This window comes from Mastigoproctus giganteus, chromosome 5, assembly GCF_048544385.1.
Source record: "Mastigoproctus giganteus isolate SK-2022 chromosome 5, ASM4854438v1, whole genome shotgun sequence".
In the NCBI taxonomy this organism is placed as follows: domain Eukaryota; kingdom Metazoa; phylum Arthropoda; class Arachnida; order Uropygi; family Thelyphonidae; genus Mastigoproctus; species Mastigoproctus giganteus.
The window spans coordinates 99930849-99958611 of NC_143579.1; the positions used below are offsets into that span (position 1 = coordinate 99930849).

Here is a 27763-nt window from a genome sequence, read left to right on the forward strand (position 1 = left end):
TGGTACTAGTTAGTATTAGAAGATACTTGAACCAATGCATGGTAGTACTAGTATTAGTAGTACTTAGAACTGGGTTGAAGGAAAAAGGGGGTGGGGGAATATCAAAAACTTTGCTCTAGAAACTAAACATGGATTTCATCACTTAAAGCCTCCAATAAGCAAAGTGGTGATATTGCACTGGTTGATGAGAGTCATCTAGCATTAGTATTAGTACTAGCAAATATTAGTATTACAGCCAGTCCTCGACTTACATAAGGGTTGCATTCTGCAAAACTTTATATGTAAGTCAGAATTTTCCTAAAGGCTTATGCAGCACTTGCAACTATGTGTGCACTGAATTTGATTGAAGCAGAAAAGAAATGTTGGATGAACATGTAAATAGAATTATTTATTCAATTTTTTTTTTCCTCTTGTGCAGGAAAAATTTCAAGTGTGCAATTACAAAAATTTTACTTTAACGATGTGGAAACCAGCGCGATGCTTCAACCTATTAAACCACCCACTGCTTGCCATGAACTTGACTTGTGGTTCGCCATACTTATCCTCAATACCCTCCTAAATACTTCTTGCTTTTGCCTGAATGGCCATCAGACTCAGGGGCACTTGTTTCTGAATCTGATTTTCCATCCATATTGTTAATAGCTTTTACATCTTTGATATAGCACCTGAACACTGTTGATCTTAAGCAGCGAGAGCTAATTTCTGTGCAACAGATAACATACTTTGTCCTGCTTCTTACTTCTTCATCATTTTCATCTTCATTTATAAATCAATTTTCTTTCATTTCCTAGCACTGCCATCACTTGCACTTTCCTATGGTCGCTTTCCCTTCATCATTGTAATAAGTCAATAGGAATGAAGAGAAGATTCTGAAAATTACCTAATGTTTTTGATATGATTGAAGATTTCAGTGAAGGAGAATACACATTCCACCATAATAATGTAAAAATCCACACAATTCCAGTTATCGGTATTATCGCAAATGCAATATGATTGAGTTTACTACCTGTTTATAATAAATAAAAATAAATTTTCTGTTTATACTCCGAGATGACCACATGGTCAGAGGAGTCAACAAGGTAGAGAGAATACAAGAAACAACACCATATTCAGCGGTCATGGGCTTTAACCCCGGTCACTCAAAGCACGTGTACTTATGCACCTATGCACCGACCACTCGGCTACGGAATAGATTTCACTAACAAAAATCCCAATAAACCGGAAAGTGCAAATTGTTTTTGTTTTATGGTCATGATCTCCAGAAATGTGCTTTAGAAAAATATCACAAAGGCATTCAAAATTGATTCTTATAACGGAACATATGATAACAATGAAAGTGTAGTGCATTTTCCAGCTGGATTGCGTAGCCCCTCCTTTTAATATTAGTAATAGTATCAGTACTAGTAGTAACATGCATGGGTTGAAGGAAAAGGGGGTGGGAGGTCTTATGTTATGTTATTTGGTTTTTAGGAGCATTAGCAACTAAGGCCATATTGCTCCGGGCATATGTGGTGGTCATTCCTTGACCTTTCCGCATCCTCTGTATTTGGTGGTCACTGGCTCGAACCCCGGTCTTCTCTGTCTTCCAAAGACAAACACTGGGAAACATTAACCCTTTCAGAAGTCCACATATACAGATCTACACATGATGTGGGTTATGGAGAAGTATGTGCATAGATCTATGATTTGCCCTTATCCTTAATGCCACACCGCTCTAATCTTTTAAGTGCAACAGTATCAAAAGATTTCATGAAATCCAAGTATATGATATCAAAATTGTTTTTTGCATCCAGTTCCTTTGTGACAATGTCATAGTATCTAATCGAAGTGGTTAGATTAGATTTCCCCTTAACAAACCCATTCTGTGTCTGAAGTATAATTGCAGCCTTATTTAGATGATCCTCCATTACTTCTTTACTTTAACCAATGACTCCATTATTCTCCCTGGAACAGAATTTAAACTAGTGGGTCTGTAATTACCCATGTCACCCTTTGATCTCCTTTCATAGCCTGAATTTTATAATTTTCTTAATTCTGAAAAATTAATCTGGTTTATATTTAAATTGGATTACCACCATGTTGCATTACCAGGGTACCTGCCCACCCACCGATGATGAAGCTAACTAGCTTCGAAACGATCATCTGGGTGGTGGTATTCACTGAAAATAAATATTGGTAGTTTTCTCTCCTAGAGAAGCATTATTTATTCGAAGTAGTGCAATACCAGCTATCTTGTTGTGAAGGCAACCACAACATGAGATACAATTAAAATATTGCCTTTGCACTACATACGTAGTTTAAATTTATGAGTAAACTATGGTGTATCTACACTGATATTATATAGTTAATTACCTAAACCCAAAAGAAATTATGCCTTGTGCATTTCATCTTCTACTATATTATTTATTCACCATTTGATATCTCTTATATTGTGGAAATAACTTCGCAACTGTGATCTGAAAAATGGGGGAGAAAAAAAAAAAAAAAAAACCGCCAATGCTAAGTTTTAAGGAAGATTTGGATTGTCTAGCACTGCTTCTTGGTGGTAATGCTGTGAAGGAGTGTAAATGAAACCTCTACTAGCACACAACAGGAAAAATCCATAGGCACTGAAGCACATTAACTAGAGATTTCTTCTCATTATAAAGATGTCACACTCAAAAGCCTGGATTAGTTACATATATTGAGCACCATTTCATTAGTCAGTTGAAGGATCACTACCAGGCCAAAGGAATCGATCCCCTTAAAAATACTGCTATCCACGAGAATGCCCCTGGTCATCCGTCACACTTTAATAAATTATATTCCAACATCATTTCTGTCACCAAACCGCCTCGGTGCTGCAACCAGTAGAGAGGGTTGTAGCAACTTTAAGTGGTACTATCTATGCAGAACATTTGTTAAAGCTAAGCAAGCCACAGACAGGAAGGACCTTAAAGGAACTTCTAGGTAGGTAAAAAAACATTTTAGCAAACTGGTATGAGATCAAGCCAATGTAGGTACTGGAAGAACCTATGTCTTTATTTTATCAACAACTTCCAAGGGTTTGAGGATACAGTCAAAGAAGAGACCAATAGAGTTATCAAGCTTGCTTGTCACTGGATCTTGAGGGTAATGAAGATACTGAAAATTTCCACATGAGGAGATGATAAATGAGTGTTAATAGAGCTGAAGGCCCAGAAAGTTGCACAGGAAAGCTAGGCTAATGAAGTTGAACTATAAAAGCATTTTACAACAAAGGAAATAGTTGAAACATTCAAGGCTGTTTCCAAAGGAATGGCAACCTTTGAAACCTTTGAAAGAATGGAACCTAATCTTGCTAGCTACTGTGAAAGTTAGAGCTACTATTGACATTCTTGTTATTGTGCCATCTATGTTTGGGGGGGAACCAACACTGTTGAACAGTCAACTCTTAACAAGTATATAAAAAAGTCAAATAACCAACAAAATACTGTGCATGCTCATCAGCTCCTCAAGACTATGTTACATCAATCCCCACCACATTCATACATGCAAGCAAGCAAGCAAGCACGAGGATTAAAGTATGTGATGCTTGTTCTTAATTAAATTATATTTTATTATTTTACATATTCCATATTTATGATTTACATAAAAAAAGTATGAGACTCGAACAATCATCATACTAACACACAAAACACAATCCCACACATGTAATGAAGTGCTTGAACCTTTATGAATGGTGGACAATGTAATATCTTTAGTAACAAGTCATGTTAGAAAAAATTAAATTTAAAAATAAAAGATTTCATGACTACCTCCCTTTCAAAGCTTTGCATTGCAAGAGAGCAAAACAAAACATAAACCAAAATTCTGCAGAAAATTAAATACTGCACTGAATTTTTAAGTAAAAAAAAATGAGCAGATTGTAGGCAATATTCAAGCTGCAGTTGGAACAGATGTAATCAGTACTGTGGTATATTCTGTTAGAGTAAATTTTTGCAAGTAGCAGTACATGACAACTTTTCCTAGACTAGCAAATCATATTAAGAACAGAAAAATCTTTTAATAGCTTAGCATACAAAATGCACACAAATTTACAAAAACAACTTGCAGTTTACTAAAATCAAATGAAATTGAAATTAAAGGACATTTGATACCACATAACAGGGTGATGGGTTGGTGTTGATTTTTTTACAAGCATCAGCAACTTCAAATTGCTCCACTGTGAATTGTCTGTAGAAATGTTCACAGGCCATTTTGTATGTTGTTCAGGCTGAAAAACCTGGAATAACTCATGAAGAAACCCTACTCTCCCTGCCTGAGATTGGCTAACTACAGATGCAATTAAAGAAAACAAGAAATTCCTCCCATCATCAATGGTATTCAAACTCAGCCTTCTTCAAACAAGTGATGAAGTTGCTATACTGTCATAGAGGAAAGTAGTGGTTTAAACATTCAGCAATAACTATGCAACATTGGAAAAATGTTGCATAGTCATGATGAAACTAAATAAGATAGGTTTGTTGTAAACAAACAAATATATATATATATATATAAAAAAAAAAAAAAGTAAGAAAACCACAAAATCTCCCATATATAACATATCACCAAATAATCTGCTTTTAACATTATTGACATACTGGTGCCACATAATCTCAACAGCTGTAATGCTGACAGCCATAATCCTGCCAAATAATAATTAGCCAAGGCATAATAATCCTGACAAATCAAAATTCTGATTAACAGTAATACCAAGAAATAAAAATCCAGCCAAGCTATAATACCAATAATACTTAATTGCCTATAATACTATTTAAAAATTCTAGGAATTAATAGTTTTTTCATGGAGATCACTGTTCTCATTTATTAATATTTCCTTTTGAGAAATCTGTTGAAAAAGGATTATGGTAGGTAGGTAAGATGGCAGATGTAGAAAAAAGAGTGTATGAGATGAAACTTATCAATGTCAGTTCATCCCGCTTGTCAAATGAATGAAGTTTGTGAAATTGTTCCTTTTCAAAAAGGGAACAAAAAAATTAACACACATGGATATTTATTATTGGCATTGTGAAAGAAAAAAAAATCAGAAGATTTTTTTTCTTTCACAATGAAGGAGAAAAGCTAGAGCAACAACAAAATATTTGAATGGGTAACATCATCTTCAAATGTTTGGGAATCAATCATATTCCAGAATCAAATGCTGCCACTTGCACAAATCATTGGGCAAATTCAGATGAATGCAAACAAATGAAACATCTGCTATGTCAGATTATTCAAACCAACAGTGTTGCCATCCTCAACAGATTCTGCCATATATGCAGCTGTCAAAAAACACTCTCCACAACAAAATAATATGGGTGAGAAAAGCTGAACAATCTGCAGGACCACAATTGACATTCCAATTGTTTTGCATGAAACGTGAAATGGTAAGTTATTTCTAGTTAGAGATTTTGTAGTGGGAGAGGAAAGAATTTTCGTTTTTACAACAAAAGTAAATGCTCAATGTTTCATTTATTGCAGGCTCAATATTGGATTACAGATGGTACATTCAAAACTGTTCCCAAAATTCTTTATCAGCTTTATACAATACACACACTGGTTGGTTCTGGAAACTACCGAACTCTTCCAGTTTATGTGATAATGACCAGTACTCATACAAGATTTGATTGATTTTGGTGATGAAAATGAAATTTAACTGAAGCCACACACACACTATTAACTGATCTAGAATTGGGTGCAATAAATGCTTCTAAAAGTGAATTTCCTGATGTGTTGAACAAAGTTTGTTTCTTCAACCTGGGACACAGTGTATAGTTATTTGTAATGTGGCTCCGGGGTTTCCTCCAACTCTACATCAAGCAATGTGATGAATACAAACTCTGTAAAGGCCAGATTTATTTAAGTTAGTGAGAGTTAAGTTGGTTTTGTTGTTCATCCAGCATATTAGCCCGGGGGGGGTCTATGTTTTCATGTAAAAATCGCTAGTTACTGTCCAGCACCAGGAGGAGGCTACAGGGCAGTGAAAAAAAAAAAAAAAAAAGGAGGTGGGGGAACTAACAGGTAGGAGGGGGGGGCAGGGCAGTAGTAGAGGCACCCACCTGAATGAAAGGAGGACAGCAAGGGTCCTCCAGTTCAGGATGCTCATCCTGTCCTGGCGGTGGGAGTTTATAGTTGGCAGTGGGATGACCCACCAGGCAAAAGGCAGGATGCCACACACGGTAAGACAACATCCACTCCGGGAGGCAAGAATGAAGGATCATAGGAAAAGGGTTCCTGTGTTGAAGCTTCTTTTTGGTGCCCAATCCCACACTGGTCAGGGGTCAAGCCTACTGACCAGTGTCTGCATACCACATCACATCAGCTAAGTAGCCACGGTACGGTGTCTGGTTGGGTAGGCATGGGGCCACAAATGGTCCACCTGTTTACCAATCAATCCGGGGAGGGGGGGGTTATAAATATAAATTTATATAAAAAAATTATAAATTTATATTTATAATATATATATATATATATATATATATTTTTTTTTTTTCTTTTTCTTTTAAGTTATATGGTTTTTTTTTTTTTCATGCATCCATCTTTCTCAGTTGGGGGGGGGACAATGGTTTGTAGTGTAATTTAAGAAGATAAAATACTTAAAGATTAACTTAAATAAAATAATTTAATTTATTAAATAAGAGTTAGTATTTATATACTAAGTAAGAATTAAAATTTTTGTTCTTTCTTGCCCACATCCATGCTTTCATTCATTCTTTCAAGCACTCGTTTCTCTTATTCAATTCCATTCTCTCTGCACTGTATCCCCAGGCCCCCTCAACTTACTATTATTATTCAGCTGGGGTGCAGTCCTGCATGCGAGGGAGGTCTACAGTAGATGTGTGATGTGTTGGTGTTGTTAGTAACTAAGTTCATTTGTGTTAGTATGTATACACTAAAACTATATATTTAACAGGTGTGTTTTCACACTCATTTACATTCATACCTTCACTCACTCTCTTTTGTTTCCCTCTTACACCATAACTTCACATTCTTTACCTTTCACCACAATTTCTATTTCACCATTCATTCAGCACCCAACACAGTCACTCATTTATTTTTCCTTCATTCAACATTGCAGTGGGGTGACCCACCAGGCAAAAGGCTGGGTGCCACACAAGGTAAGACAATACAATACAATACAGAGAAGTAAGACAATATCCACTCCGGGTAGCAGGAATGAAGGATCATAGGAAAAGGGTTCCTGGTATCTCATTGTGAATAACTAAACCGTGATAGCATGTCTACATTATCATGGTACCTGCCCGCCCACCGAAAACAAGCTCCGAAACACGTCTGGGTGGTGGTGCCCACTGAGAATAAATAACAGTAGTCTCCTCTACTACAGAAGCGTTAGTTATTGGAAGTAGTGCAATACCTGGTATCTCATTGTGAAGGTAGCCACAATATGAGATAAAATCAAAGGATGCCATTACATTACTTATGTAGTTAAATTTATGGATAAATAAACTATGGTGTATTTACACTGATATTATATAATTCATAGAAAATGTGTGCCCAGTCTTCACTCTTGCCACAGGTACAATTTGGGTCATTAGTCAACTCTAAGGAAGTTAGTTTTGCCTTTAGGGAGCCATGACTTGTCAATATGGGTTATAAAAATCCAGAGTGTACTATTTTGGTGGCTTTGGACTAACCATTGCCACTGTGGTAGAAACCTTTTGACTCCTGGCTTCCTGCTCCCAATTTGTCATCGCTCATGAAGCTTTGTGGCTATTTTCTTTCTTTCTGCCTTGATGTTATTTGTCTGTGTCAAGGACTATTCCCAGAATTCTGTGGGTATGCTCTTCCTGAGTCTGTAATATAAGCCTCTTTTGGCTACTTCCAGGTAAAGTGGGAGAGAACCAGCAAGCACCTGCAGTGCCGGTGTGCTCACAGAGCAACGTGCCCCAGTGATAGTGAGAAGTATTGTTCTCTGAACTGTTCCTGTTTCTGACTACACAGGTGATGGATAAGCAAGAACACTTCTTAGTATTTGATTTCCAGGTTCCTCCTTTTGATCTCCCCCCAACTCAGCCCGATTGATCCTGGCAATCATGCCCGTTTTTAAATAGTTTTTCACTTTTTTTTTTGCCAAGTATGCCAGATCCAAGGCCATATATTCATCTAGAACAGCGGTTCCCAACAGGCGGTTTGCAAACCCACAGGGATTCACACTAAAAAAATTCTGCAATGGTGTCTGCTTAGATTTACTTAGGTATATTATTGTAAACTACAAAATATAACTAATAATAACATTTTTTATTTAATAAAATTATTAAATAAAAAGTAATATCTATATAATATCGGTGTAAATACACCATAGACAACTCTTAAGAAACTATGATGGTAGTTGGTGTGGGAGGCATTATTTGCTCTGTATCTCATATTGTGCTCTTCCTACACAATGAGTTGCCATGCTATTGCACTATCTTGAATAAGTAACGCTTCACTAATAGAGAAGACTACTGTTACTTATTCTCAGTGAGTACCACCACCCGGACGGCACCATTTCAAAGCTATTGGGCTATCATCGGTGGGTGGGCAGGTACCCTGGTATTGCAGACACGACAACTCAGTTATGAAGATAATCACACAATATGAGAGATGCCAAAAGGTTTATATGATAATATTTAAAAATAACTAAATGCACAAGGGATAATACTTTAAGAGTTTAATATCTATATAATCAACTTCAACTTCTGTAGATTATAATTTTCAGGAAATACATATGAAGGAAGGTTGTTCCAGAAAACAGAAATTGAATGAAAAAATGAGGAAGAAGAAAAGTTGGTTCTGTGAGTTTGAAGCTAGAAAGTAAAAAATGTTGATTGGTTGCAGCATGTGAGGTTTTGTCGCCACCTCAGATGTGGGAACAATGTTCCATGGTAGGGCTAATTTGCGATTTTTAAAGAGGAAACAACCGTTTGGATGAAAAGTAACGCCGAGAGCGAAAGAGAAAACCCAGTTTTTTAGATGCAGAGGAAGCAATACTTGTAATGTGTTTGTGCCAAGAGAGATTAAAAGTCAGGGAAATCCCCAAAAGAGATATATCAACTTGCCTAGGAATCAGAGTGTCACCAAACATTAAGCATAGGAGCAGAAGAATCCTTTTTTGCAAGACATAAGACAGGACAGAGTTTTAGAAGGATTGAAATTAAGTTTCTTTTCTTTGCCCTACTGGAGAATTGCCTGGAGATCAGCATTTAATGATTTGGCAGTGGATACTCGAGAAGTTGAAGCTGTTTGAACAGGGCAGGGTTTCTCAAACTGGAAGGTGGAAAGCAATTGCTATCATCATGAAAACTTTGGATAGGATTTCCGGTCAAGGGAAGAAAGCCATTAACATACAAGAGGAAAAGAGTGGGAGAAAGAACTGAACCTTGGGAACACCAGCATTAGGTGGAGAAGTTAGAAGACAGATAGCCGTCTACCATCACCTGCAGTGAGCGGTCAGAGAGAAAACTGGATACCCAAATACAAAGAACAGCTGGTAAACCATAGGTTAGAAGCTTATTTAGAAGACCTTTAAGTGAAACACGATCAAAAGCCTTAAGTGTCAAGAGCAATGCCTTGAGTTTCACCAAACTTTTCCATTGAATTTTTTCACAGATGGGTAACATAAGCCAGAATATCACTAGTGGAATCCATACTGGTGATCGTTGACCAGATGAAATTCCAGACAGTTTAAGAGTTGGCAGTTAATTTATTTCTCGATTACTTTGGAAAGAGTAGAAGTAATCGCAATGGGATGATAACTGGATGGAAGGGATTTGTCACCCTTTTTAGGAACTGGCTGGATATGAGCAAATTTCCAAGCAGAAGCAAAAACACCTTGGGAATAAGAAAGTGAAACAAGACGACACAAAACAGGAGTAAGTTCAGAGGCACAGGTTTTGAGAAGAAGTGGAGAAATACCATCAGGACCTGGAGCTTTCATAGCCTCAGACTCATCAAAATCCTTCTGACATCCTTATGATGGAAAACTACAGGATTCATTGAATGGAGGTACTGGAAACAGTTTCAGGTGATTTACCAAGATCATCGATACATGAATTGGAAGAAAAACAGGATGCTAGCAGGTCAGCTTTATCTTTGGCTGATGGGGCAACAGAACTATCTGGTTTTGATAGAGGTGGGAACAGAGACTGGCAAAAATTGCGACCAATAGCTTTGGAAAGAGACCAGAATGCTCAGCTACCATTAGGGCAAGAAGCAAGTTTTCTACTCTTAGCCTGTTCGAAATCTATTTTGGACTGATTAATAACTGCTTTACAAAGTATAAATAATATTCAATAATAATTTTTATAATAAAAATTCAGTATTTTTATACTGAATAAATGAAATTTACTCTGAATATTAATTTATTCAGAGTAATTTATAAGACTTCAGAGAATATAGGCTTAAGGATTTGTGATAAAAATATTATGTTGAAAGGGGTTTGTGAGTCAAAAAAATTTGAGAACTGATGATCTGGAACAATTGTCCAGAAGAAAGGACCAAGGAGTGAGCCCTGGGGGGCAATCTTTATTCACAGGGCACGTCAATTCCTGGAACCTTGTGAGAACCGAGACACTTCTGACTTTTAGGTAGCTGCTTATTACTTGATAGACGTTTTGGGGGACATTTGTCTGGCAGAGATTCCTAAGAATGTCACCAGAGTGAGTCGAAAGCCCCAGCAAAGTCTATTGAAATTGCAAACATATATTTTTCTTTTGAAGAGTTTCCTTTCTTAAATCCATACTAATTATTTGAATGGTATCCTGCTTCAGTGTAGTAGGTTGAGATTCTATTGTAAATTAATCTTTCACATACTTTCCCCATTACTGGGAGTAGAGCTACAGGTCTATATGATTTGGAGTTCGTGGGAGGTTTCTCAGGGTTATTTAATATGAGACTGAGCACAACTATTTTCCAAATTTTGGGGAATTTTCCCCTTGTGAGGCAGAGATTATACAGATTTGTTAGTTTAATAAAAAAATCAGCAAATTTCTTATTATTTCCTCTTCTAGGAAGTCAATTCCAGGGCATTTATTGTTTTTGGTTTTAATCAAAGCTGCTGATAATTTTTCTGTTGTTAATAGAGGCTTTATGTTGGCATTTTTATAGTGTATTTTCCTTGATTATGTCATTTTGAGTAGGGAAATAATCCCCAGCCTCAGTCTGGATAATAGTATATAATATGTTATAACCAGACAAAAAAACCCAACACAGGGTTTTCGTTCCGTCCGATTTAACTGTGGTTTCTAGCAGTTTGTTGGTGAGAATTCTGTACATGACTGGGTCGGCATTTCCAGATGTTCCCACCAAGTGCCTCCAGGATCCTTTTTTCTTTTCTCTTATGGGGGCTGTGTATTGGTTCCTGAGAGTCCTATAGGAATCTCAGTGCTTCCACCTCAATTTGGAGCCAAGATGGAAATGTCTCTTTGCCCGGTGTACCTTTCTCCTGAGTATAGTCACTTTTGTGGACAACCTGCTTCCTGGGTTTTTCTGTGGGATAGACAGCTTTGATCTAGACCACTCATTTAAAGTAATTAACTATATAATATCGGTGTAGATACACCAATTTAAAATACATACATAGTTTAAATTTATGGGTAAACCAATATTACACCCATATTATATAGTTAATTACAATGAAATAATGTAAAACTGACCCACCACACTGGTGATGTGAGCACACATGGCCACTGGGGAGTAGAGGTGACCCACCTTTGTGACAGTAAGGTCAGTATTTTTAACAACTATTGCAGTAGAAGGGACACCTATATTCTATGATCTTATAGCCTCTTGGGTATGCTTGAACTCTACCTGTGTGTGTGTGTGTGTGTGTGTGTGTGTGTGTGTGTGTGTGTGTGTGTGTGTGTGTGTGTGTGTGTGTGTGTGTGTGTGTGTGTGTGTGTGTGTGTAGGGTTCTTGGAGTACCAAGATATATCATATTCCTCTAGCCTGAGCTTGATCTGATCAACAACAGTATGTGCTCTCTGAGCATTCAACTGGATGAAGTTTAGAGCCCTAGTCATACTCATATTCTCAATCTGACATTTTACATGGTACTGTGCAAATAATCAGACAGCCTGGTTGACCTACAACTAGCACATGTTGGCTGCTGATTTTTATTGTTGCAGTTTTTAAAATTGTGGCTAGTGTTGCACAGTGGCCACAGACAGGAGTTTTTTGGCTGCAGTCCCTGGCAGTATGTCCATACTTAAGACAATGAAAGCACTTCTGAACAGGGAAGTGGTCTTTGGATCTATGGCTGGTCCAGCCAGCATAGATTCTTTTTTGTCCTTTTAGTGCCGTATATTTGGTGAAATCTCAGTTATTATGTTGAGCTACTCATTTTTTCTACTCTTAGTGCCTCTCTTTAATTTACATTGTTCAGCAAATTCATCAATGTCATTGTATTTTTGAAATTTTGGTAGTAAAAGTCAGTCATAAGCTCTCTTTCAGGGGTGCTTTCCATAATATCAAAAATTATTATATTGGAATTTCTCCCCTCGGGTTTTAACTGCTGGGTGATTCTCTATCTTTTGTAAGTCTTCTTTGGTGGCTACTTCTATTAAAACCCCATTGTTTTTCACTTTCCCATTCATGTTATTTACCCTTACCTATTTTAAATGACGTTGTTGCTGTTATTATTTGGTTTTTAGGAGCATTAGAAACTAAGGCCATATTGCTCAGGGGATATGCGGTGGTCATTCCCTTACCTTTCCGCATCCTCCATATTTGGTGGTCACGGGCTCGAACCCAAGTCTAATCAAGAAGCATGTGCTACACACTGCTGCTCCTGCCCACCTGGCTACGGAGATACCTATTTTAAATGAGGCTTGAGCTTTGTGATGACTGTATCTTTTATAGCCTCACTGCTCCTTAGGGTGAAGTCCTTCTTGGCTTTTAATATTATTACATTAGACAGCCTGGTTTCTTTTATTTTAGATTTTTCCTTATTTTCTAATTTTCTGTCTTAGTTGATTATTTTCTTTTTGTGGTCCCTTGATACCTGGGCATAACTGAGAGTATTTAGATTCTTGTAACTTTCCTTTTCTTGTCACAGTGCCAACAGTTCACAATCTGCAACCTTATGGCAGATGTGATCCTGTTGGCCTGCTTATGCATGAAATTTTCCAGGTATAGTTTGACTTCTTTTATTTGCTTGATAGGGTCTTCTATTTCATTGAGAGTATGAAGTTTTCTTTCTTCCTCTGTTTTTGTCACTTTTGGTTCTGTGTTGCCTTTGTCCTTATTTTCTGGCTGATTTTTCCTCTTCCTGGTCCTTTTTGTACTAAGGGTGATTGACGGACAGGTTTCTAAATCATCTTTATTAATTTCTTCATTTTTGGGGGTTCCATCTCTGAGTACTCCCTCAAACCCAGGTGGGTCATCTAAATCAATGTCACGATCAATGTTTCCAGATTTTTTACTTTTTTCTAGTTAATTCTGGTCTCTACTTGCCATCTTATTATTATATTGTCGTTGCTGGAGAATATTTTGATATTCTCCAAGTCTGTGGACCTATTCAAACCCAAGTTATTTGACTATTTTGTTTGGGCAGGAAAATCATTTTTTCCTCCAGCCGTTTTAAGGTCGTTAACAAAGAAAAGTCCTTCAAAAGTTAAGTCTAACCCTAGTTTCGATTTATATTCACATTTCCTGCCATTAATGATGCACTTAACTTTTTTTTTTTTTTTTTATCAATGAATGAATTCTGTATTTTTTTCAACTTTTGATCAGTATTCTTCAACTTCTGAATGATCAAAGTAATGAAATTTACAGAAACATGCTTGCCATGGTGATCATCGTATCGACTGTATTGCTCCAAAATTGTTCAAAAGTTGAAAAAACTACAAAACTAATTACTAAAAGCTCTCACCTGGTTTACTTCACTTCTGTTCATCTGCTTCTTTCTTTAAAATGATGAAATCCATGATGAAAACCACTATATAAATCCAAAAACTACAGCAATCACATTCCACCTCGGACAGTGCGGTGTTAGAGAAAGTGAGTGGAGTGAGTGGATTGGCATCTCTCTCTCTCTCTCTCTCTCTCTCTCTCTCTCTCTCTCTCTCTCTCTCTCTCTCTCTCTCTCTCTATGGCACTTAGTTTGAAGGTGCGCTATTTGTTTCTCTTGACATTTATTCCATCTGACAAAATTCCAGAAGCATTCAATATTCTGAAGCCCTATTTGCCAACAGAAGCTAGTGATTTGATTGGGTGGGTTGCAAACAATTATATTTGCAGAAGAATAAGACAACATTTGCATAATGGCACTGCAGTTCATAGTCCTACCATTTTTCCACCCATTTTGTTGTCCATGTACAACTCCACAGAATTAGGAATCCAAAGAACCCAAAATATTGGAAAACATAACTGGATAAGTGCACATTGGTGTCTATAATATCATCGAAGAATTTCCAAAAGAACAGCAGCAGGTAGATAACTAAGTTGAATGCATACTGCACAGTGAACCCTGTCCAAAATGGAAGAAGGAGCCAATTTATTGAGAAACAAGAATTTTGATGGTTGTGAATAATCATGAAAATCAATCTGTTAATGATTACCTTCATGGTACTGCTCATAGTGTTTCACTCTAATTAATAATATTGTTAAATTAAGTTCATTTAGTTTATAGTAAATTACAATTACATATGTTATTCAAAAATATGACACATATGTAAGCAACTTGTAATTTTGCAAAAATATGCAATGCTTGAAATGTAGATTTTCACATGAGCATAAAACCATTGCAAATTTAATGAATAAAATCAAGTTTTAAATTTCCATTTGATTTTTTTTTGTTTGCTGTTATTAAGAGGGTATTACAGCTGTTGGCATCAGAGTATGAGGATTTTGTCTTGTTTGGATTATATTACGGCTGTCAGGATTATGATCCAAATGTACCAAATTCAATACAAATATGTCATATCATATTAAATGAAAGGATTACAAGTTAAAAATACAAGTACTAATACAATATTCTACAATATATGATATTCAAAGTAACCTTGCTTGTACACATCTAACACTTGGTCACTACACATTTGATGATACATATATACATACATATGTACATCTTTGGCCATCCACCTAGCATGATGATTTGTGAAGCGGCTTGCATCTAGGAAAAATTACTGAAACTCCACAGTTCCCTACAATCTTCTCTGCAACTAATGTAAACAAAAATTGAGAGTATCCTCTGCTACATCTACCCAAGCTAAAATTGTACAAGCCTTGCATATCTGTTTTGGATTTAGCATCAACAATTTTAGACCACACTTTCTGAAAATTCTTGGAAGGGCATATATTTAAACCTGAATATTGTTACATTTCATTCCAAAAATTTGCACTAGACAGTACAAATTGATATATGTCATGTGTACAAGGAAGATGAAGATCTTTAGCAAACTTCTATTCCAATATTATGCTAGACCAATATTTTAGTAATTGTGTTCAAGTTGTGACAATTAAGACTTGCACCCAGCCTAAGACTCAACACTCGGTTAATGAGTGACAGACAGTTGTGGACATTTCTTTACTGGTCCCAAAGTACAGCCGAGGAAGAACAAACAGCCATTCAGTATCCTTGAAAGTCACTCTTGCAAGAAGCTAATTGTGAGAACCTTTCCCAGTCAAGGTAGGAAAAGCAGATTTCCATCCCAGTAGTGATCTCAATCTTGGATACTTGAATTTTTTTTAAAGTTATTTTTGCACATTGCTGTTGATGACAGCGGTGAACTGATGGCCAAGTGATTATTAAATTGCTAACGTTGTGACTTAAAGCTTCAAAAGTTTCTGTTGAAATGCAAATTTAGTTTTCTATTACAAGTTGTGACAAGCCTCCTATCAACAATTTATCTTCAAATAGAATGTAATAAAAAAATATATAATGAATTTAAATAGATTTCTATTCTAATATTTATATATATATATATATACACACATACACAGAAACATTGCTACTCACTACTAACTGTTATTGGTTCAACATCCGAGAGCAGCCCTTCTTTTGTAGCTTTGTCAGCTAAAGTATGTGATCGTAGAGCGTATTCATCCTGTTCCTTGCGTGTAATCCCAAATGACGCTGCAAGACGATCACCAGAATGACCCATAGTTTCACTTGTAGAAAACTCTGCAACACCAGGAAGCTGAAACAAGTAATGCTTAATTTTGCATATGCAGGGTGTCTCAAAAATATTGGTACAAATGTTTAGGGGAAGTAGGTAACATCTAAAGGAATGTGAATCGCACAGGAACCTATAACCGGAAACGTCACGGGAAAGTAGTAGCAGAGGCACAAGAAGCAGAAATGACACAAGACAGTAATTAGTGGCAAACATTTATTTGATATAATATTAACAATGGAGTATGAAATGGATGCATTTCATGATGTTACAACAGACGCTCGAAGATTCCACCATGAGACACGATGCAGGCGTGACACTGATGCAGCATGGATTGGCGGACACGGTCGAGCACACCTGGAGTTTCTTTGACAGTAGCAGCAGCAGAGACAAGTCTCGCCACGAGATCCATTTCTGTTTCCACAGGCGATTCATACACGATAGATTTGAGGCCCCCCCCCCACAGAAAGAAATCAAGGCTCGATAAATCAGGTGAGCATGGGGGCCAGGCAACGGGTCCACCACGGCCGATCCATCGACGACCAAAATGCCTGTTCAAATGGTCACGAACACAACACGCCTTCCATAATGGGCAGGCACCCCGTCATGTTGAAACCAAATATTGCGTCTCACATTTGCTGGAACATCATCAAGTAACCCTGGTAGAACTAGTTCAAGAAAGATCCGATATTCAACGGAGTTCATGCGGGATGGTAACAGGTATGGGCCGACTAAGCAGTCACCGACCATACCTGCCCACACATTTATTGCGAGGCGATGTTGTGCCGCATGGGGGGCGCACACCGTGTTGGTTGTCGTGAGCCCACACATGAGCATTGTGCTGATTGAATAAGCCTTGCTGAGTGAAATAAGCCTCATCCGTGACCAAGACATAGGCTGGAAAATTCAAGTCTTGAACACTTTCTTGGAGAAACCACTGCGCAAAAGCCACACATGCAGGATGATCTTGGGGGAACAGTAACTGAACCGTTTGGAGATGAAAGGGGTGTAAGGAATCGTCGTGCCAGACACACTGTACACTGCAATGAGACACTCCTAAGGCAGAGGCAATGGCACGTGTGCTGGTAGTAGGATTATTCTGGACGGCATTCAACACACTTTCTTCCGTGGTGGGAGTTCGTGTCGAATGTGGTCTGCCCGCACTACTCCTGTTACCTCTAAATGACCCAAAAATCGCACCAATTTTGATGCACAAGTGCAAATGGTGGTCCGGTACATGTCTGTCTGGGAAGCGTTCTCCATAAATTCGTTGAGCGGCTTGTCCATTGTCCTCTACTAATTCATACCCTAGGTGCATGTTTGCCAGCTCACAGTTCGTATATCGATGCATGCTCTTCATGTGGCGACTACTGCTTGAATGAGTAAACCAGAAATTTACCCTCTTGCGAACTGATGAGCAGTGCTGTGTACCGATTTACGGTGACGTTTCGGTTATAGGTTCCTATGCGATTCACATTCCTTTAGACGTTACCTACCTCCCCTAAACGTTTGTACCAATATTTTTGAGACACCGTGTATATACAGACATATGTACTATTATATTATAGAACTGCAGAAACTTTCTCTTGGCTGCAGAATTTATTTTGTGGCTTATTTTTAGTACATAATTTACTTCTGCTCTTAATTCAGAATAAAGTAAATACAGATCTTACAAGGGCTAAATATGATTTTGTAAACAACACAAGAAGTTGATGTATTTCAAAAGAATCTGTATATGAAATGTCCTTGTCAAAAGAATATCTTTCAAAAGAAAAACATCCTACCCCCTTTCTGGTTTAATCAAGGATTCCTTTAACAAATTCACTCCATTTTCCAATCAAACAAACATTCAGTTTCTGCTGTGATGCTTATATATATTTCCATAAATACACTGGTGTTCAAAGAAAGTGCATCACCTAGGAATTTCACATTTCTAACTCTTTTATGCAATGGTATGTTACATTAATGACTAGCATCACAAATAGAAATATAAACGAAAGATATTACTTAGTTTTGCATTAACTAATGTTAGTGCAAAACTAAGTAATATTTGACAGGTGCTCTCAAAAGGCTGAAATGTTATCAGAAGCACTCAATTTGCTTCAGTTTATCATTTTAAATAGAAAACAAAATGAAAAGTTTACCAGATGCAAACTAACATTTAGTTGAACTGCCTCTGGCCCTGATTCCCTGATGACAGCAGCACACTGTCGAGGCATCGACAGGATCAATTTCTGAAGATAATCAACTGGTAGTTCATGGTTCCAAACATGAATTATGGCTTCCTTAAGTTCAAGAAGGGTCTTTGGTTTCTTTCTGACAACTGCAGATTCCACACGATGCCAACAGTTCTCTATAGGATTCAGGTCTGGGCTGTTTCCTGGCCACCTAAGAGTTGTAATGGACTGTTCTTCCAACCATTTTTTCACCTGTAACAAATGTAAACACATTACTGTAACATATGTAAACACATTACACAAGTGCCTACTTACACTTTTCATCCGATGACAAGGAGCAGAGTCGTCCTGAAAGATGGTTACTTGGCAGGTTGAAATGGTCTCTAATGGTTGGAAGCAATTTGCCTTCCAATATAGCCAGGTATCCATTGGCATTTACAGAACCTTTTATATGTAAGCTAGTAATAGAGTGCTCTCATGAACCAGTGAACAGTTTGATTACATAAATTGCTGAGAGAGAAAAGACAGAAAATGCTCAATATGTGAACACAGCTGCAAAAATGTGCTTGATCACAACTGTGAACTTTCACCATTATGTGAAATTCAATTATTCTTTGTGCATGCAAATTAATTGGCTATTTATAAAAGAGATCAACCATGAAAGTCACATCAAAGGCTCTTCTCTCATTTTCAATATTGGAATAATTGATTAAGAAATTGACAGCGACAGTGACTGAATGGAAATCCTTGAACTCTACATGTATACAGCCAGACCTTTCTTTAATAAACTTCCATATAGCGAATTTTTTCGATTTCCCCCTGGTCATTACATTGAAAATTGTTTCCATATAATGAACTGATTTCGAGAAACCTGGATAGGCATTATTTGCACCTCCGGCCTTTAAGGCAATAGAGTTGATGCTGTAGAAAGCATAAATTAAGAGCTAACACATTCCACAATTTAGTGGTGCTCATTAAAGCTATACAACCACCTCTACTGTATTGAAAAGTTGCGCTGCTATCTAAGTGTCCACAGCCATAGCAAAGATTAAGGCATATTCCCGACATGGATACTGACTCTGGTCAGCCTGTCTTCTACTGTAAGCACCTTATTAGAGAATTAGGAGAGTAATGGTAACCAAGCAACTGAATTAACATTGACAAATGCAAAGTACTGCATATGGATAGCGATAACCCCAGAGTAACATACCAACTGGATGGTGTTACACTCACAGTAGTGGAGAATGAAAGAGACTTGGGGGTAATTGTGCATTCAGATATGAAGTTTTCTGAGCAGTGCAGACAAGCTTCCAGAGTAGGCCATAGGGGTTTTGTCAATGATATGTCAATGTCAGTGTTTCTATTGTAACGAGCAGCAGCCTAGAGAGCAAGGTGATGGGGACTTCAAGAGCTGCTGGGAGTCATCATGGAACAAATAAATACATGGGCTGTGTTAGGGTAACTAAGAACAGGTGGATGTATACTTGCATGTACACCAATGCTAGATGTATAGTAAATAAATTTGATGAATTTGAAGTGCTCATCAAGGCATCAAAAACAGATATTGTTGGGATATCAGAGACATGGTGTCACACAGATATAAGCAGCGCAGAGTTGGAATTTGGTGAGTACAATGTGTACAGAAAGGATACACAGGGTAGGAAGGGAAGAGGAGGTTATGCTGTTAGTTAAGAAACAAAATCTAAAGAGGTGCATCCAGGTGACGTGGGCGGCCAATGCAATGTTGAGTCAGTTTGTTGACATAAACACTGGGAAAGGGAAAATGAGAGTAGGGTGTGTTATTATTATTGTTGCTCTTATATTATTTCTCCCTGATTGGCAGATTCCACTCCGTGATGGGTAGTGCTACCAAGTACACAGGGTGGTTGTAATGTCTGGTGTTACTGTTGGTTGAGGAACTCTCTGACTAACCTACAGATATTCAGGATTGCGACTTTCTGGAGTTCCTTGTAGCTGTCCTCTGGGAGACCCATTGCTGCTAGGCTGCCATGTAGGGTCTTTGGTCCCATACCAGCGGTTGACACGATGATCGTTGCCACATCTCCTTAACCTCAATTTCTCATTATGTATTATTATTATTAGCTATACGGTGCACCAACCAAAAAAAAATTCCCAAGTTACCCTGAAAGAGAAAGAGAAAGAGAGAGAGAGAGAGAGAGTCAAAGGTCAAAGGGAATCACCAAGGAAGAAAAGAATGATGATATCCAGCTCAGGACCCCGGGTGTTCCAAGCCCATACCAGATGTGAGCCCCTGGGTGAATAGGCCTAATGACTCTGATCAGTACAACGACCAATTTTGCAGAGAAATAGAGTGGACCAGTAAATCAGAATATCTTGTAATGGGGGATTTTAACTTTCCAGATATTGACTGGAACTTGTGGGCTGGTCACTTGCATGCTAGCAAGAATTTTGTGGATTTATTGGAGAATTGTTTTCTACAGCAATGTGTTTGAGGGGCAAAGAGGGGCTAATACTCTTGATCTGATTATCAGCAGTGATCACGCATGCATTAGGAATTTGCAGATAAAGGAACCACTAGGTGACAGTGACCAGAGTCTACTGATGTAGGATTTTCTTAAAGATGTAACTACCATCAAGTGTAAAGGGAAGGTTTTTTTTTTTTTTTTTAAAAGGTGACTACAGTGGACTTGGACAGTTTTTGAATTCTATAGAGTGGGTTCAACTAATGATGTTAAAAACAGTGAATTCTAAATGGGAAGCTTTTCATACCAACTAAGAAATACTGTTCAACATTTAGGCCTCAATGGATGTCAGATGAACTAATGAGGTTCGTGGCAGAGAAGAAAAATGCGTGGGGTGCATATAAATTAGCAGGTGACAAAAAAGCCTATGGCAGATATAAGCTAGTCTGTAATCAAGTTACAAAGGAGGTTAAGCAAGTGAAGGCTGATTATGAGAAATCCTTGGCAAAAGATGCAAAGAAAAACAACAAAGACTTTTTTACTTATGTACTTATGTAAACTCTAGAAGGAAAGGGATGAATCAGATTGGTCCATTTGATGTTGGTAATTCGGCTGTTGATGATCCTGCTTAGATAGCTGACAAACTGAATGAGTATTTTGCATCTACATTCGCACAGGAGGAATTCTCTAAGGAAAGCAAGGACAGAAGTTCACTAAACGCTAACAGGGAACTAAATGATTTTGTAATAATGGAGAGTAAAGTGGAGGAGGAATTGTTGAAGTTAAACATAAAAAAGGCACCTGGGGCAGATGGAATCTATCCAGTTATACTGAAGGAAGCAGTGAGGGAAGTAAGCGTAAGCAAACCCTTAGCCATAATTATGAGAGCATCCTTATATTCATCGGAGATCCCCATGGACCGGAGATGTGCAAATTATCACCAATTCACAAAGAGGGTTTAAAGGGTGACGCAAATAATTATAGACCTGTTAGTTTAACTTTTGTTCTGGGAAAAATAGATGCCTCCGTAGCCAGGTGGGCAGGAGCAGCAGTGCGTAGCACACACTTCTTGATTAGACCAGGATTTGAGCCCGTGAGCCACCAAATATGGAGGATGCGGAAAGGTCAGGGAATGATCACTGCATATCCCCGGAGCAATATGGCCTTAGTTGCTAATGCTCCTAAAAACCAAATAACAACAACTGGGAAAAATAATGGAGACACTGGTTAAAGAAGTGATGCAGGATCACCTAGACAGGACTGCAGTAATAGTTCAGACGCAGCATGGGTTTGTTTTTAGAGGGAAGCTTCGTCTAACCAATTTGATTGTATACTACGATGTGGTCACAAAGGAACTGGATGCAAAAAATAATTTTGATATCATATACTTGGATTTCAGGAAAGCTTTTGATACTGTTGCACATGGAAGACTGCTGTACAAATTGGAGTGGTATGGCATTAAAGTCAAGTTGCTGCAATGAATAAAGGGATGGTTGAGTGGAAGACAGCAGAGAGTGGTAATAAATGGACACAGATCTACATGGACCAACGTTATTAATGGAGTCCCCCAGTTTTCGGTGCTGGGCCCATTGTTGTTTTGTGTATTTATTAATGATATCAGGCATAATGTCCAAGTCTGCAGATGATATAAAGGTTGGGAGGGTTGTTAATTATACAAAAGACAGTAAGAGGATCTAGAAAAGTTAGGTAGATGGGCTGAGTAGCGGCAACTGAAGTTTAATGTTGACAAATGCAAAGTAGTGCGTATGGGTAGCAGTAACCCAAAAGAAATGTACCAACTGTGTGGTACTACACTCAGGGAAGTGTAGAATTAAAAAGACCTGAGGGGTATTTGTACAATCGGATATGGAGTTCTCTGAGCAGTGCAGATGGGTTACCAGAGCAGGTCATGGAATTTGGTCAATAACATATAGGAGTTTTGTTAGCAGAGACAAGGAGGTGATTATACTTTTACTGCATATAGGTCTGGAGGCCTCATTTTAGGAAGGATGTAGTGTTGCTAGAACGAGTACAGAGATGGGCACCAAGATTGATGAGAGGAACAAAGGGGTCCTCTCACCAAGAGAAGCTTACATTTGTCAGTTTCAGCATCTGGAGACTATGAACTTGCAAGGTGATCTAATCGAAGTGTACAAGGCTTTGTATGGTTTGGGCAGGCTGAATGCTGATGGGATACTTCCACTTGCTGAGACTAAGAACCTCAGGGGACATAGATTCAAACTGAGGAAAGACAGTTGTAAAATAGATGTGCAGAAGTTTGATTGCTGGAACAGAATTCCACCTGTTGTTGTGGAAGTTGATAGTTTAGATAAATTTAAGGCTGAACCAGACAACATTTGGAGTGATTGGATGGATGAAATGGGAAGGTTCTTTGTTTGTTTTGCATCATATGCCTCAACTAATGCTAATATACAGGACTTTTGCAAGCAGGGATAAGGAGGAGATTATGCAATGTGAAGCAATGGTCAGGCCTCACCTTGAGTACTGCATACAGGTCAGGAAGCCTGATTTCAGGAAGGATGTAGAGTTGCCAGAATGAGTACAGAGAGGGGCAACAAGACTGGCGAGGGGAACAAAGGAGTGCTCTTACGAAGAAAGGCTTAAATTCTGCAAATTGCAGCGTCTGGATACTAGGCACCTGCGAGGTGATCTGATTGAGATTGTTAAGGCCTTGAATGGATTAAGCAGGCTCAATGCTGATAGGATTCTTCCTCTTGCTCAGATTACAAACCTGAGGGGGCATAAACTGAAACTGAAGAAAGACAGTTGTTGAATAGATGTGCGGAAATTTGCCTTTAGCCAGCAGGTAGTTGATTGCTGGAACAAACTTCCATCTTTCGTAGTGGAAGTTGATAGTGTAAATAAATTCAAGGTAGAACTAGGGTGCCTCCGTAGCCAGGTGGGAAGGATGGGCAGTGCGTAGCACATGCTTCTTGATTAGACTGGGGTTCGAGCTTGTCACTACCAAATACGGAGGATGCGGAAAGGTCAGGGAATGACCACCGCATATCCCGGAGAAATATGGCCTTAGTTGCTAATGCTCCTTAAAAAAAAAAAAAAAAAAAAAAAAACCAAAGAAAAGTAGAACTAGGCAAGCATTTGAAATGAATGGGTGGGTGAAATGGGAAGGTTTTTTTTATAAGCTTGCTTTCTTACATTGTGTGCCTCTATTAATGTTAATCAGTAAAGAAACAGGAAGGCAGACTTTCGTTTTTAGGTCTCTACCGACTATTTGTAGTGTGAACTAGCTACTCTAGTTTATAAATCATAACTGCAGTTGAAACAAAATAGAACCTATTCACAGAAAAGCTCTTTAAAGATGTAATGCTTTGAGGAAAGCACTGAAATCGCTTGGCCATGGAATGTTTGGCACCAGGATCAAGAAAAAACTAAGGAATCCCACTAAATTAAATTAAATAGTTTTTTATTATTATTTAATATTTAATTTAATTTATTCAACATATGTATATGTTACAAACAAATATGTATACAGCAACTGCCTGACTTACATAAGGGTTTCGTTCTGCAGAACTCTACGCAAGTTGGAATTTTCCCATGCTTATGCAGAACTTGCAACTGTGCTCGCTGAATTGATTGAATCAAAAAAGATATGTTTGGCAAACATGTAAATAGAATTATTTATTTTATTTATTGTATTTATTCAATTTTTATCTCATGTTCAGGAAAAATTACAAAAGCATACAATTTAAAAATTATAAAATTACAAAAAAAAAAAAAAAAAAAAAAGAGAGGAAAGAGGCATAACACAGTAAGTTTCACCTCACGAGCATCGTCTCCAGAATCGACGTCTTCAGCTTATGTACGCTACTGCAGAGGTGGAGATTTAGAAGGGTTCGGCCACTCAATCTTATGAAAGCACACATGGATGACTGTATGGTCACTTTTTTTTTTTTTCTTTTCATCGTAGATTTCTCTGTAGTAAGCAAGTATATCATTCACCCATCTGTTAACTTTTAAGAATCGTTTGCTGTCAGGATCCATTTTCTCGAACCTCACCATTGCAGATGCAATTTCACAAAATGCTATTGCCATTTCTCTCTGGTGATGAAGTGTCTCGGCTTCTCATTTAGTTCATCTTGAGCTTCGTCAGCATTTTCTTCTTTCACTATCGCTACCTGCAAGTTAGATAATTCCTTCTCTTCTTCCTCTATTTAACTCCTCCATCTTTGGTATTAACCTCCAATTGAAGTAGCTCTGTAGCCTTTACAATCTTATCTGTAACCTCTTCATATGATTAGTCTTTTTCAAATCCTTCAAAGCCTTTTATGTGCCGTGGGCATATTTTCTTCCATGAGCCATTTAAAAAACTTTTAGTAATTTCCGCCTAGTAATTTCCTTATTAATATTTAAGATGGCGTGGTAAATATTGTAAGATTTCCAATAGTCTCTTAACGTAAAATTTTTCTACTACAGACAATGCCTGAGCAAATGTTGTGTGTAAATAGTATGCTTTTAAATTCGAAATTAGCACCCTGATCTGTAGGTTGGATGAGTGATGTTGTATTTGGCGGTAGAAACATGACTCTCACGTTCGAATTGAAATCATCTAGATGCATAGGATGTCCAGGTGCATTATCTCATATAAGCAAAATCTTGAATCTTTATAGTATTTTTCAATCTCGGGGATGAAGCAGCATTTAAACCAATCCTTAAAGAGAGATATGGTTATCCATGCTCTCTGGTTCGATCGGAAATGCATGGGCAGGGTGGTTTTATTGATGCCCTTAAATGCACGAGGATTTCCAGAATGGTATACAAGCAGTGGTTTTAATCTGTAATCTCCTGCTGCATCAGCCCCAAGCAAGAGCTTGGCCCTATCTTTTGATGCCTTGAAACATGGCATTGTATTTTCCTCTTTGGCAATTTATGTTCGATCCGGCATTTTTTTCCAATACAGAGCGGTCTCGTCAATAATCTCCAGGAATGTTAAAAATTTGCTGTGTTGAGTAGCTGCCTTGATCAATAATTTTTTCCAACTCGTCACAAAATTTCTCTGCAGCTGCAGAATCGGCAATGGTGACTTCACCGCATACTTTAATGTTGTGGAAATCTGAGTGATGCTTGAACCTATTAAACCACCTGTCGCTTGCCAGGAACATTGCTTGGGGTTCGCCGTACTTATCCTTAATACCTTCATAAATACTTCTTGCTTTTGTTTGAATGGTCATTAGACTCAGGAGCACTTGCTTTTGAATCTGATTTTCCATCCAAATTATTAATAGCTGTTCCATCTTCAATATAGCACCTGAACGCTGTTTTGTGATCACTGTTGAATTTAAGTGCATTGATCCTTTGACATGTTATTTTATATGCGCACTGTCCTTTAAAATAGTATTCACTGTTGAAGCAGTGAGACCTTGCAATAGATGACAAACTTTGTTCTACTTTGTACTTCTTAATCATTTTTATCTTCATTTCTAAATCAATTTTGTTTCGTTTCCTGGCACTACCACTTGCACTTTCTGTGGTCGCTTCCCCTTCATCATTGTAATACAATGATAGGAATAATACAAAATAGGAATGAAGAGAAGTTTCTGAAAAATTCGTTTTCTATATGAGTGAAGATTTCAGTGAAGGGGAAGACATTTCACCATAAAACCCACACAATTGCAGTTATCGATATTATCGCAAATGCAATAAGATCGAGTTTACTACCCATTTATAATTAGATGCACTAACAGAAAAGCCCAATAAACTGAAAGTGCAAATCGTTTTTTATTGTTTTTTGGTAGTGACCTCCAGAAATGTTCTTTAGAAAAATATCACAAAGGCGTTCAAAATTGATTATTATAATGGGAACAGATGATAGTGATGAAAGAGTAGTGCAATTTTCATTATAAAAAGGACCTTTTAGAAAGATAAATAGCTTAGTTATATAGTGAAATTTTCAACTTCCAAGGAGTTGGAAATAATTATAAAAGAAAAAAAAGTGCTATTCGGTTTTCTTTACGATATTTTCACAATACCTCCATTTATCCCTACATGTGCAAAATGCGTATCCATATTTTTTTCAGTTTGAACTGGCCAGCAAAAACTTACATATAGTTAAATTTTTGTGAGTATTTTCCCAACCTATATATATGTAGGTTGGGAAATTCTTGTATTTATATTTATGCATAATATGCATATTTATGAAAGTTATAATAAGAGAATATGAGAAAACAAAAGGAAATATTTATTATTTAACATCTAAATACTAATAAATCAGTTCACAAACAGCACATTACTGATAATAATAACCGTTTAATATGAAAATTACCAATTAAAATTTGAAAAAAAAAATTTATACAAATTATAATCAAATGTGCAAGTACTGTATTGTAATAATATTACTGTTCTTTGCTTTGTCTCTGCATATGTATCAATCATTTATTAATTTTTCTGACAACTCATCTGGGCCCTCAGCTTATCTTCATGCAATCTTACAGTACAGATGCATTATAATAAAAAGGTTATAAAATGTATTGTTTATAGACTGTGACCAAACTGCCACATTTGCGTTATACAAAGGAAGAATTAGCGACAAGTAGACTCTTGCTGCAAAAAAAACAAAAAAAGGAATGTGAAAACCATAAAGCGAAACTGCTGACGATTGAATTAGTGGCTGCAGACTCCCCTGAAAGCTGCGGGACACTTTATAATTACAATTACATCTGTCAGGAACCAATTCAGGTGAACCTATTCACAGCCTGCAACCTTGTTTGTGATATACAAACAAAGAAGTAGCCACAAGTGGACCATTTGTGTGATATGCTATCAAGAGATGATTTGTGTGAAAATAAAAGGAACCTGAAAACCATAAAACAAAAATGCGGACACTTGAAATAGTGGCATTTAGTTACAATTTGTGCAGCCAGAAATATTGCCCATTTAATTACTTTGAAAATTTCGTGTTGTTATTTAGTTTTTAGGAGCATTAGCAACTAAGGCCATATTGCTTCAGGGATATGCGGTGGTCATTCCCTGACCTTTCCGCATCCTC

The 27763-nt window shown here is 37.5% G+C and overlaps 1 protein-coding gene across 1 annotated transcript in view; it reads right to left on the minus strand.

The window, feature by feature from the left end:
- Mtpbeta (mitochondrial trifunctional protein beta subunit) overlaps window positions 1-27763 on the minus strand; it is a 292313-nt gene that overhangs the window by 83788 nt on the left and 180762 nt on the right. Inside the window, exon 8 of the mRNA XM_090373364.1 lies at window positions 15962-16142. Coding sequence (XP_090229490.1) covers window positions 15962-16142 — 181 coding nt within the window. The remainder of the gene's footprint in view (window positions 1-15961; window positions 16143-27763) is intronic.